Here is a 13,449-nt window from a genome sequence, read left to right as displayed (position 1 = left end):
GGTTTGAGCACCGTTTGAGCACCGGCACCGTTTCAAAAGTACCGATTTGGCACCGGTATCAGATAAAACCTAAACGATACCCATCCCTAGACAAGAGGAAAGACAAAAATCAATATTGATTTTCTCCATGGCTCCAGATGCTGTAAGTGAGTTATATTATCTCAGGAAAAATGAGTCACACCCAAATAAAGATGCACAGGTGAAAAACCCATTGATGGATGGACAAAAAGCAATAAAGGTAGGTGACAGACTGGGGAGTGGGGGTCAGCCAGACAAAGCGACAAAGAGTTTAAAAAAAAAATCGATTTTTGAGAGCAACTAGGCCGCCATAAAATGAAGGAATACCTTTTGTATGTCCTGTATTGCTGTTTATTGACAACACAAAAAGCAGAAAAAAATGGTTTTCTTTGACATTAGTTTTTAACTTATCTGCAGTTTATCTCTGTGTTAGTGTGCTTGGATGTTTGTTTTTTTTTTAAAAAAGCAGGGCACGAGTCTATAGGGACATCGTACAAGGTAAAGAGGGATTTGGCAGACGGTGAGCTGAAAATAGAAAACAACAAAGAGGTAATGAAGGGAAAAAGTCCAGACTGCTAAGTGATTTCAGGTCTCAGCATTTTGCTCTGAATTATTCCCTCCTGATTAACCAAAACTTTAAAAGAAACCAGTGCAGCAGGCCCCCGAAGTTCAGCTTGATGGTTCAAAATGTGAGGGTTTTACATTTATTGAGCTAAAACAGGAGTTCACAAAGCAACTGTAATTAGTATTAGGTCATAAAGAATAAAATAATCCTGAAGATGCTTAACTTACAATGGCCTGAATTTATTCCTTGTAATTATTCCATAAATGAAAGCAGAATTAATGCCTGTCTCTCTAAAACTGCACAAATTGAGGTACTATCACCCACCTGGCAGCGATGTATAATGTCCTGTTCATAATCATGATGAGCTGAATGTCCAGTTTGTGCCGCTGCGTGTTGTTCCTTCCAGGTTTGTGGCCTACAAATGCTGGATACTGCTTTGTGTCTGCAAGGAGGAGGACAAAAATTAATCCCTGTGTGTGCCCACTTATTGTAGCTCGTGTGAGGGATTTTGTAATTTGGCTTTCAAAGCTTTTGTCATACGTCCCAGGAGTTTGGGGTCAAATGTCAACCTATGTGTCTTTGCTGGATAAGAAAATGCCACCGCAATTGTCAGCTGAGGCTCTCGTGTAACCATAAATTGTAGGCTAAAAATATGCTGCACTGTACCATGCAATCGTTCTATTGTTAGTGGCTTTGGATGAAAGCGCTTAGTTTGAATAAACACTGTGATAGAGGAGCGCAGGTCTATGTGAGGCTTTCTGGCCTGCGTTTCAGTTCCCTCGGACAGCGTTAAGCCCAAAGTGAGCACAGCAGGACAGGACAGGGAGAGACACAGAGAGAATCAGCAGAAACAATGACCATATCTTTATAGCCTGCTACAGCATTTACACTGTCACACACAGCATTAGGAGCCCAACAGAAAAATAGCGGATTATCCTTTGATGTAGGGTGGGCTCCATTTCAAATTCTGCCTTAAGTCTTTCGTTTTTGTGTGTGTAGAGGGGCTATCCTTGGGCGCCAAATTACACTCCATGCCTTCAGAATGCGTTGAGTGTAGGGGATGGTGGGGGTTGCTGAGGAAAGAAGTGTTGAGAGGGATGTGGACGAGTGAAAAAGGATAGAACAAGTGACACAGATATCGAGAAGGGGATTTGCGAAGTACAAAACAAAGCGGAAAGGGAAAAGAGTGCACGCATAGAGCGAGGGAGGACTTGTAATGAGAGAAGGGACGGTGCTCAAGCAGAGAACGAAAGAAAGACATAAAGAAAGTGAAGAGAAGCAAGAAAAAGGATATACTTACAGTTGCCGTGTGAGATGCTAATAGGCTCACTGTCTTCGGGGAAGCCCGCCCCGGCTATTTGCAGTAGTGTGAAGTAGAGTAACAAGGCCTCTGACCTCATGGTCGCACCAACACTGCTGCTGCTGGTCCTCTACTAGAGATTTGCCTCAGCCTGTACAAAGAGAGGCAGAAGTGGTGGACAAGGAGGAGGTGGAGAGGGATGACAGAAGGGGAAGAAAGGAGGGAAAAAAGGAGTTTGTCAAACAGTGTTTTCAATTAACTCTTTCATAAATTGCTTTCCTTCTTGGGTTCTGCATGAAACAAAGTAATGAGGAAGGCTGGAGACTCGATCACAGGCAGAAACAGAAAGGAATTACCCAAAGAATTTTCACTCTACCAGATTTAGCTGTTTGTGCATTTTGTATGGCCCAATGCAGTGTGCCAGAGATGTATTTGTGTATGCAATTTTGATGACTCAAGTAAGCCACGATGGAAGCAAAACAAAATTAATTGGATTAGGGGTGGTGATATGCGTCACAGATCGATGTCAAGCAGAGAAGATCTCTGTGCCTCTCTCTCTCTCTCACTGACTCGGTCTGTGACAGGGTCTTAGTGAAGTGTAAGAGCTCTCGGTGAGATTAGCCTGCTGAGAAGTATCAGCAGCACCTGATAATGGAAAGGAATGGCAGGCACCTAATTTGCCACTTGTCTCTTACAAAGGTAGCAATCCCATGTCCTAACTCCTACAGGTTGATGACTTCTACGGACTCAATTACAAGTCTGGCTATTAAATATTTCATTTTCAGCACTGCTCTGGTTGGAGAACTGTTTCCATTATTTTCTATTCATCTTTTTTATTTTTGCATTTGGTCTCCACACGTGGTATCTGTTCACAGGATTCATCATTTCCATGCTTCACCATTCATCTCTTCTATTCCAGCCGAGCAATGCATGCTGATAGGGTTGTGCTGGGTTTCAAACGATGGGCTGTCAAGTCATTTGCTCCTCATTTATGCAAGTTAGGGATGTATAGTATGACTCTGGAAACTCCCCCCAAACTTTTTATCCATCCATTGTCGATGTAAAATGAAAGTTGATTCTCAACTCTCCTCATTTCTTTCCAGTGTTTTCAAAAACAATTTTGCCAGACTCAAAAGTTTGTCAAAGATCCACCATGTTGGTTACATTTTATAATCCATGAGAAGACAGCCACCATGAGGCTTTCAACCAATCAGGTTCAGCTTAGTGTTTGCATGATGTAGGAGGCTGTAGGAGAGGGAGAGTCAATTTTAATCATCTATTGTGGCACTGTCTAATACAGGAGTGAGCAATTCAATTCACCATGGGGCCACATGAGAAACTGGGACTGTTGTGGAGGGCCACAACCCTAAAAGGAACCCAGTTCGGCTCATTATTAATTTTATCTCTTTATAAGCTTCTTGCTGAGGCCCTCCACAATAACCCCAGTTTTTCTTGTGGCCCCTTGGGAAAATTAATTAACCCCTCCAGGTCTCGTAGCTTGGCAATTGATCTTCCAAAGCTGAGGTGAAGGGAGATCCCTCATGTGCAAAAACCAAAGACACTATACAAAAAGTGAACGTAACCATAGTTACATCACCCACTGGTTAGCGAGGCCTTTTTTGCAGCAATCATTTCTGGCGCTATGACAGATAAGGGACTGGGACTAGGCTAACAAGTTGTCAAGCACAAGTCAGTAGCTAATTAACATATCCTGGATAATTCTCTTTCCTGACTCTTAGAATTACCATAATTTATAGAAAAGCCTTCATGTTCTATTCAGTATGACCTGAAATTAGTCATTTAGCCCATAAAGCATTTACTAAGGTCATAAAGCACAGGAGCCGTAGCCCTTTTCCCATAGACGTCTATACAACCAAAAGTCTTTTTGCAACCAGAGAAGTGGCCCCTGCTGGTCATTAAACACATGGAAATTTAAGAAACTTTCATTTTCAGACCTTTAAACCTTGTCCATCTTTTATATGGTCTGTGGTGGGGGAAAAGTGCAACTGTGGACATCATCATTTAACTTAAGTAATAAAAAAACCTAGAAAACTCCACATGCTCAGCAAGTTAATTTTTCTAATGTAACTTGTATGTGCCTGCAGAAGTGGATTTTATAGGAGATACCCTAAAATCTGTTGATGTAATGTCTTCATAGCACAAACCATGGCAACTGAGCTTTTGTTGCAGCAGTTTGTGGCAACCAATTACAACCATAAATCATCCAAGACAATTATTGCGTCTGTAATCTAATCAAGAATAAAGCATTTGATTTGCATAAAGCACCTTCTTTTTTTTTCTCTGATGAAACTGCAGGGGTGAGGTTGCTGGGTAAATGGAGTAAGGGATGCTTCAGGGATGAAGAATTGAATAAAATAGTCGATTTCATTTGCTCCAGTCTGATAAAAGTTGTTTATCCCACGCTGTATTTTCATTTGCTATTGTATGTCCAAGGGGAGCACAAACTGTAGGGAGGAAGGGGGGAGAAAAAGAGGGAGAGGGGAGGGGTAGCTTTCTCTTTTCTTTGTCATGTCTCTCTCTCTCGCTCTCTCTCCATCTCCTGTTCCCCCTTTCTCTCTCCATGCTCCTGTGAATCTCATTCAGGAGAGGAATGAAAACACTATTCACTGGTAGAATCATTTTAACACTGAGGAGAATACCAATACTAAAGCCTGGATACGACCTTGATCTCACAAGCCGCTCCATTCCCCTCCCTCCTTTCTCACTCCCTGGTCTAGTCCTCTTATCCTTACACTCGTTTTTTTATGTACTACTATATTTTATGAAGGGAAAAAAATACAAAAACTGATTTTTCCTGCAGCTTTCCTTCATCATACAGTACAGGCTGACTGAGCTGAGCTTGCACTGCACACTGCGACTTTATACAAATTGTAAATAAAAATGGGCTTTTTCTACACAGTACAATGAACAACTTTAGAGGGCTTAAATGTATGTGTGGCCTGAGTTTTGACCCTGAACTCCTCCAGTAATTGACTGATTGATGAGCAGAAAGTGGCATAAGACAGAGGGGTTACCCTATAGGGACCTAACTCAATGGATGATGGATGGAGGCTGCACTGACCATGAAATCAAGATGTGAGCGCTGTACAGTAAGGAGGAATAACTATAATTGTATTTTTAGATAGGACCTAATTATGTCGGAAATACCTGTTTCTTCCACGTAGATCCTGTACTTGTATTTTTTTAAACATCAAGAGATTAATCATATGGTAGACATTTCTTTTAATCAGTGGACGCCTAAGGAGAGGCGCATCGTCCATCTATATCAGTGGGTTGTAAAAAACTGTTAGGCAAACCATCTCACACTGCCTACTCTGATACACAAAATAAATTGAGCACAAAATGGCTTAAGTGAAACCCCTAAGACTTCCAGTGGCCCTTTCATTACCAGCTGCCACACATGAGTAACAGGAGGCAGCGGGACACAGTCTGTCTTTACCAAATTACACTCGTTCTATGGAAGAGCAAATTGCTTCCTTGTGTGAGAGTGTTACCGTGTGTGCCTTAGACTCTTATTTAAAATGTTACCTTTATAAAGTACTGTAGACATCTGTAAAGACGCGCGCAAACCGAGAACATCCCGCAATTCAAGCTTTGGTAATAAATTACCTGCTAGCAAACATCTGACTCGCACAGGTGGGAGCGTGTGGATTTCCTCTTTTGTAAAAGCTCTCGTTGACAAAGTGTCGTAAGAAATAAAGTGGAACAGTGGATCCCTTTGTCTCCTACTCAGGCTTTTAATAGCTAATAACATTTTGAGAACCTTAGCTGCTGCTCCTTTACAACTCCTGCAGACTTGTAGTGATAAAGTAGCACTTTGTGTGTGCGCGCGAGAGAGGGGGTGGAGTTAATCAAGCTGGATGTTGGCAGGAGGCCGCCAGCAGGTAATAAAAACACAAGGACCCCCCAGAATCCCTCGCCGTACCACATCATCTTATGAATAACACACATGTGCATGGGGGCACATTCACGCTCAGTTGCCTTGTGGTGCGCAAAACTAGAAGCAGAGAGCCTGAAAAAACACACATAAATCCCAGTGATAAAGCAATAAGCAAACGCATACATCTCGAAGAAGACAAACAATCACAGATGCAGGCAGCTACCCGTGGGGGCAGCTGACCCAAGCTGCATTACCTTTAACAATAAACAAATTAGCTGCCTAATTATGTTATTGCTGCTGTTGCATCAACATGTTAACTATGGTTGCTTGGAGCTTAAACATGAACACAATAACACACATTTATTATAAAGACAAGGTCAGCCAGAGTGCGCTTTAGGTGATGAACGGGAAGGAAATGTTGGGCAACATTTAGCTATAGGTTTGTTTGTCGGTCTCGTTAAATCTACAAACAAACGTAAAGCACACAATCACACACCTACACACCTAGTTAGCCTTGACAAGGTCCCAAATGTTCATCTTCTGAAGTCCCCACTTTGCTAATTGCAGTGGAGTGAGAGACTGCCATTCAATTACATGTGGAGGAGACCGGCTGATGAAAGACTGATGCTTCTGAATTTGCTGGTAGCCCAAGAGAAACAGCAGCGACAGTCTGTTAGCTAAAAAACAACAATTTTGTTGAGAGACAAAGCCATATAGGAGGATTGTCTATCAGAAGAGTGTGATGTGAAATTGGTACAAAGCCATACAGCCTGAAGAGGGAAGCTGTCTGGGTGGGTGGACGGGTCCACAAAAAGCAGAATTTAACACAAAAGGCAGCTTTTTATTTTTGTTTCCTACATTTTGACCCAAACTGTGTGTTAGCGTTAACCAAGTGTAACTGTAGCGCTGTATGATCAGATAGGAGTTTATTTATGACAGCTTTGCTGCAATTGCTGCACACTCCTGTGGATACTCATGTATTTGTGTTTGATCGTTCGCACTTAACTTCACTTCACGGCCATCAGTCTGTACTTGAGACCTTGCCTTTGGATTGCTGCTACGTATAGGTGGATTTACAAGGCACAGCTTTACAGAACAGACCTCTTGTGTGGGTGTGCCTAATGTTCTCTCATCAGACAAATTGCACAGCAGAGATGATGATATTTTCAAACATCTCATTGTCATTACAGAGTATAAGAGACATTTGTTTTTGCAATTGGCTTTTTGATCATCTCAAGGAATGGAGGACGTGTTCCATATAAAGGTTTTAAAGTAACAGCTTCTGGTAAATGCTGTCTGACAGCTTTGATACGAGCGCAGTCTGCTTGTGTTTATATTTGGCAATCTGGGTAATGTCCACAGATTGGTTTTGAAGGTTTTACAGATGACAGGAATGCCAAAGAGAAGGGTAGCTTACTGGCAATGTGCTGGTACGTGTCTGTAATTATGGTCAGTCACCACATTTACAGCAGTTGCAGCCATTTGTATCTGTAATTGGAATTTCACAATATACATAATGGAGGCCACATTAGTATTCGTTTTATCTCTTTTGTGAATTTTCAGTAGTAATGAAAGTGTTGGCCTAATTACGTGTAGTCCTTTTGGAACTACTCCTGAAGAAATAGTTCCAAAGAAAATTGTTGACACATGTTCTGTGAAGAAGAGAAACTATTATGTGTGTGTGTGTGTGTTTTAAAAGTCATTTTGTGTTTCTGTGATTTGAGTCACCTGCAGTGTGCTTGGGTAGAGGCAGAAAAGTAAAAAAGAGAGGGATCAAAACCTGGACAAATGGAATCAGAACTGACAAAATACCTCCAAACAAGAGATAAAGCAAGGGTTCAAACATCAGTAAAACCAGTAAAAAAAAAAAAAAAAAGTATGTCTGAGAGTAAGTAGTACCTTGTATGGTTGTTGCTTTTCAGAGTTGCTGGAACCCAATGAAAGCTAAAGTGATTTTAAAGGCGAATGAGTGACAGCAGGGTAATTCCAAAAACTTCAGAAGTTTCTGTTGTGTGACAATCTCCCAGCGTTAAAGAGAAGAAACAGGCTTTACACACGCGTGTTAACACAGCACAAATCACATCACCAGACCGCACTAAAACCAGACGCTTTTACAACACAGCCACAAAAATATCATATTGCTAAACCCTAACCGAGATGCCACTACTATCCACTATGTCACCTGTTCACAGGCCTGCTGGAAGAAATGCTGTTTGGAGGTGAAGTGTGAAAGCAGATGAGAATCGGACCAGGTAGAGAAGGTTGAAAAGACAGACAGGTTAGAGCAATGCATTGATCCACCATATGGGAATAAAAAAAATGGAACACATCCAACCACCTAGGGCTCCCAAATGGGGAGGATACCTTGCCAGGTGTTTACCTTGTCAGTCCTGGCCTGATAATCAGAGAGAAAAGACAGGAGGAGCTGTCTGCCTGAACCCAAGAGGCCGTGATAAGAAGAGCGAATGGAAAGAGAGTGAGAAGGAGGAACTTGTCTGTCTTTTTGAGACCAAGAGCCAAACTAGCATCCAATATAAACACACACAGACAGACACACACTAGCATGCATACTCCTACAACAATCCTTGAGCTATCAAAAAGCATACTGGTGTTTTCCTGTTCCTCCTTCGTTTTTCATCCCTCAGATGCTGCTTTGAAACGAATATCTGTATGGTGGTAATCCATCATGGTTTGATTATTAAAAGACAATGAAGTGGACATGAATGAAGCACCCTGTCGCTTTAGGCTCTTTATGGAAACAGAAGCCAAAATCCGAGAACGTCTCCCTTTAAAGAGGTGACGGATTGATTCTGGAGGACAGCCAAAGACGACTCAAAAAGACGAAGAGAGGGGGAAAAAAGGGGGAAAAGAGAGACAGGAGAACAGCATGGGAATAGAGAGGCAAAGTGCCAACTTGAAACAAAGATATTCAGAGACTGGTGATAAGTGCCTATCTTTATAACACTGCCTCTGTGATCTAACAGCTATTAGGCTTCGACATGCCTCTGTGATTCTTAATCATTAAAAACAATTATCTGTTGTGAAGCAATGGATATCCTTTTCCAGGACGTTTTCAGGACACTCTTCGTAGCAAATTACCATAGATATAGAAATGAGGATTAAAAGAAAAAAGTGAAACCTAAAAGAGACACGAGGAAAGGAAAAGAAAAGATAGCAAAGCAGGGAGGGGAAAAGGAGGGAAGGTTAATGCGTGTTCACTGTCTGAGAATGATCCAAAGTAAACTGACATCACACCAACCTCGCCACCAGCACAAATCAGCAGAGGAGAAAGATGAGAAGAGATAACTACCACTCTACAGTGTTTGTGAAAGTAGGTCAGGAACTTGTTGGGCTGCTGGGCCAGAGATGAGCTTCCAAATTTACCCTGGAAAACCTCTAACAGATAAATGTTTAACCCTCAAGACAAATATATTAGACAGAGGTAGAGTTAGTTTAAATGCTAGAAACAAATGATAAAGGGAAATAGTGTGCATTTTACTGCTGACATGTTACTGTGCTGCTAAGAGGGCATGGCTCTAGCAATGGCAGAACTGGTCAGGCAGTTAGTGAATCCACCATAATACTGAGCAGTTGCAATGCAAACTTATTTTGCCATTTAAAAAACTGTATGTATTGTGTTTGAAATAATGCTAAATTCTTTTGTTTTTAGTGGACTCAACAGGTTTTGGGTGGGAAAAAAATCTGTTTTCTTTTCTTAGTTCATTTTTTGGCAGCATGGTGCTGCAGTAGTTAGCACTGTCACCTCACAGCAACAAGGTTCCTGGTTCAAACCCAGCTGGCGTCTTTCTGTGTGGAGCAGGCATGTTCTCCCTGTGCCTGCGCGGGTTTCCAGGTATTCCTCCCACAGTCTGAAGACGTGAATGATTCCAAGGCCGATAGAGTGGTTGAAGTGTGCAGAATAAAGCACCGTATGAATGTAGCTTGTAGTCTTTGAGTGATCAGCAAGACTAGAAAAGTGCAAGTACACTGCAGTCCATGCCCTACTGATCAGTCAAGTCACAGCAGGCTTTGATTGCATGCAAGTTAACAGTCCATGCTCAGTGCAAATGAGGGCTGGCTTTTGCCAAAATGCACTGGATAATGACTAGCTATAATCTGGTGACCATTTAGTTTTTTATTAAAAATTTTTACATTTTTCTGCTTTAGCAATTTCTGAAAACAGCCTATAATTTGCTTTGTATGCACAATAGCAAATGTTAGGATGCTTATAATATATATAATATTAATTAATATATCTGGTAGATGCCAGATAAACTTTTCCACCTTAGCATGTGAACATGTTCAGCATTTAGCACCTAACCTGCAGCCTTAACCCTCTTAACCCAGTGTCAGAAAGACTCTTGTTCTAAGTCTTGATTTATTGCTCTTTGTCAGGCCCACATAACAAGTTGCCCAAAATGTTGCCTCACTACCTCTCTCAGGCATAATGAAAACATTTTTTCCCTTATTACCATCATTCTTCCTTTTCTCGAATCTCTCTTTCTACTAATTATATCTCCAAATCTCCCTGAGAACAGCAGCAGAGAAGAAAAAGGTGAATGTGGGATGTAGGTTGCTCCTTTCCTTTGCTTCATCTGAAAAAGGCATTTATGAATCAAAACAAGACCCACTCAGTGACACACATTCAACCACACAAACCCCAACACAAAGCCCAACGCACATCACACAAACAACGGCTGCTTAAGAGATCCCCCCCCCCCCCCTCAAAAAACAGGAGGGTACACGTTTAAATATCAGAGCTTTTTCCAGCCCTGTCAATCATTGGTTGTGACGATATTAGCAGGGCACCCTAATCACTCTGCAAGCAGCTGATACAGAGCTGTGTGGGCAAAGCAGAGAAAATTGCTGCTGATAAGGACATGCTTGGTAGCACATGGCCTTCTCTGTCTCTTTTGATCCAATTATCTCTTTGGTCTGAAACTCTTCTATCTCAGTTTCTTAATATTGCCTGTCCCTTTGCTCTTAATATGTCTTGTAACATCAGGTCATTTTTTTGTCAATACACATAGTTGGCCATTTTGAGTAAAGATCAGCTGTCTGTGCTGTTAAGTTAAAACCTTGTCAAAAGAGCAAAAGCTGCCAAGCGATACCAACTGAGACTGAGGGAAGATATGTATGTTTTTTTTAAAAAAGAGTCAGAATGCCACTGAGCTAAATGCCGCATTAACTCTATGGAGACAGATGCTGGAATGAGTGAAGTGGTGCCCTGTGGAGCAGCGATTGGGGTGTTGAAACTGTCACACGGCATAATGCGCATTTTACTTAGAAACTCACTTCATGAAGGCCAACTGCAGGGTGCCTTCAGGCACTGCTGCACCCTTTCATGCTATGCTTAGTCATAAAACAGACCTGGGACCTCAAGTCTGTAAGGTTAGTGAGTCAAGTAATGCTTTAAATTAGGGTGCCTGGGGTTGGAAACATATGACAACATATTTAGAAATGTGTGCCCAATACAGGAAGAACTAAATGAAACTCAGACTCTTGTCTTTAGTAAACATCAGCTGAGCCATCAGCAGGGAGAAGCATAACAGAAAAATCCATTTCTGCGGTACTTCCAAATCCAAAATGCATGAGCCCTAAAATGATTTTTTATGTAATTTCTACAAGCAGAAAAAAAGTTCACTAGGAGGAAGAGGGGAAAGCAGGATAAACTTGCAGCAATCCATGCATAAGTTTTCTGAGTCACAGCAGAAATTAGTGTGGGCATTTAGAGAAGCATAGGAGAAGAAGCTGAGGGACATTGTGTCCCCGGAGTATTTTTTCCCCCACAAATAAAAGAGGATGAGCAATCAATAAAACAATAGCTGTATTCTGGCCCAAGAGCTGGATAGTTGCAAACCCTTTTCCTCGACAGGCCTGGGCTGTAAATGAGAAAAGTCTCAGAGTCAATATTCAACGACGGCTCGCTAAATGGTTTTTACTATGGTTATAAAAGGCTCAAGGAGATGTGGAGGAAAGAAATTCCATTTCTTTTCTCCTTTCTGGACCTTGACTAAATAAACAAAGTTGTAATCAATATGACATGTATGTAAAAAATCTAAAAATCCTGCATCACACATATCTGTGACTAACCAGACAAAGACAAAGAATATACCACATATAAATTCATAATTCTTGTGGCCTTTTGTGTCGTTGTTTTAGATTGGCACATGCTTTAACGGTCAACCTATGCAGCTGTTTTTGTTGCATTCTTTCCCTCTGCTTGCAACTAAACGAGAAAAGCAGACACAGGATATAAGAGGGTGGCCTGCAGGGACTGAATAAGAGGTGTTATGATTTTCTGTTGTTCTATCCATCTGGTGCAGTTTTCACATCTCGCAGCCTCCTGCTTCTTCATAATAGGTGTGCTTCAGAGTTTTACGAGGTGTGATACAGTCTCTGTCAGTGCCTCATTGTGTACCTAATGCAGTCATCACTATATATTTCCATTCAGCACACTTTACAGCATGTTCAAGTGTTTTTTTGACAATCAATCCGAAGTTGTTTTTAGGCTATTGCAAGAATTCACAACCCTGTGCTGCTAACACTGGAACATCAACGTACACATATCATAAGTAATGGGTCCAAAGAAAGAAGCACATGCTGTGTATAAATGCCATGTAACCTTGTAAATGAGGCTGCTGGATAACACGTTATGTGCATCTGTTTCTGTCATAAAGCCTGCAAATGCACCTTGATTTAATTTGCTGATTTTACCATCACACAAAATCATTTCAGCTCTGTTAATGACATTTTTCTCGTTGAGCTTCCAGTTCATTTGATGCAGGTTCCATTATGCTAAGTGACTGAGTCTGTGTCCTCGCTGATAACTGACTGGCTGGCCTTCCGTTCCACAGCAACAGGCCTATCAGATCTGACTGAGCATGATCCTAATCTCTATTAAGGTGGCCACGGATCGGGAAGAGAAAAGCACACCGCGAGTACACATTCTCAGTCCTTTTCTAATTATCTGTCTCAGACATTTTCAGTCAGTGTCTGTATACAGTACCTTACGTTTTCTCTTTCACTTCCCTGCACACCCCGCAACCAAACCCCAAATCCATCTTCAAAATAGAATAAAAACTCCTCCCACAGATGCTCGCTCTTTTATGACAGGAAACATATATTTATAATGGAGAATGGAATAAACTAAACACAATTATGGTCTGTGTTAGCCCGTGATATTGTGATACTGATAACAGAGTATCTTGTTTTGTGTTAGTGCATCATATCCAATAGCAATATGAATCATCTGTGATAAACCAGGACATTCAATCCTGCCGCAGCACGAGGCCGCAGTCACTTACTGACAACGCATTGTACCACAGTAGCTGTTGTATTGCCAATGTACAGAATGAATCTGTCTGAATTGTTATCTCCGCAGACCATATTGTAGGAGTGATGCAGCTCACATCCAGCTCTGTACTAATGAACGAAATGACAATGCTCCAGCAGGCAGATCACTGAGACATCCCACCAGTGTCCAAAACAAAATGTATGGAAATGGAATCTGTTACACAACACAGAACACCTGCAAATAGTTCTGAATGTTGTCAGTCTGCAGCGGAGATTGTTATTACTGTTTGTCAAAGGATGAGCTAACACAATATAACAAGTACAGTTACCAACTCTGACAAAGGGAAGACTTTTGAATGCTATTTTGGC

General features: G+C 41.5%; 1 protein-coding gene across 3 annotated transcripts in view; it reads right to left on the bottom strand.

The window, feature by feature from the left end:
• The window catches only part of sema6a (sema domain, transmembrane domain (TM), and cytoplasmic domain, (semaphorin) 6A), a 100,741-nt gene that overhangs the window by 53,935 nt on the left and 33,357 nt on the right, over positions 1–13,449 (bottom strand). For all 3 annotated transcript variants that reach the window (XM_005741779.1, XM_005741780.1, XM_005741781.1), the window contains exons 2-3: positions 1,884–2,034; positions 908–1,025 (exon numbers count right to left, since the gene is read on the bottom strand). In XM_005741779.1, coding sequence (XP_005741836.1) covers positions 908–1,025; positions 1,884–1,983 — 218 coding nt within the window. In that variant the 5' untranslated portion in view covers positions 1,984–2,034. The remainder of the gene's footprint in view (positions 1–907; positions 1,026–1,883; positions 2,035–13,449) is intronic.

This window comes from Pundamilia nyererei, unplaced genomic scaffold, assembly GCF_000239375.1.
Source record: "Pundamilia nyererei isolate P.nyererei 1_Seehausen unplaced genomic scaffold, PunNye1.0 scaffold00113, whole genome shotgun sequence".
NCBI lineage: Eukaryota > Metazoa > Chordata > Actinopteri > Cichliformes > Cichlidae > Pundamilia > Pundamilia nyererei.
Note: the sequence above shows the minus strand (reverse complement) of the source record. Positions and strands in the feature narration are given on the sequence as shown.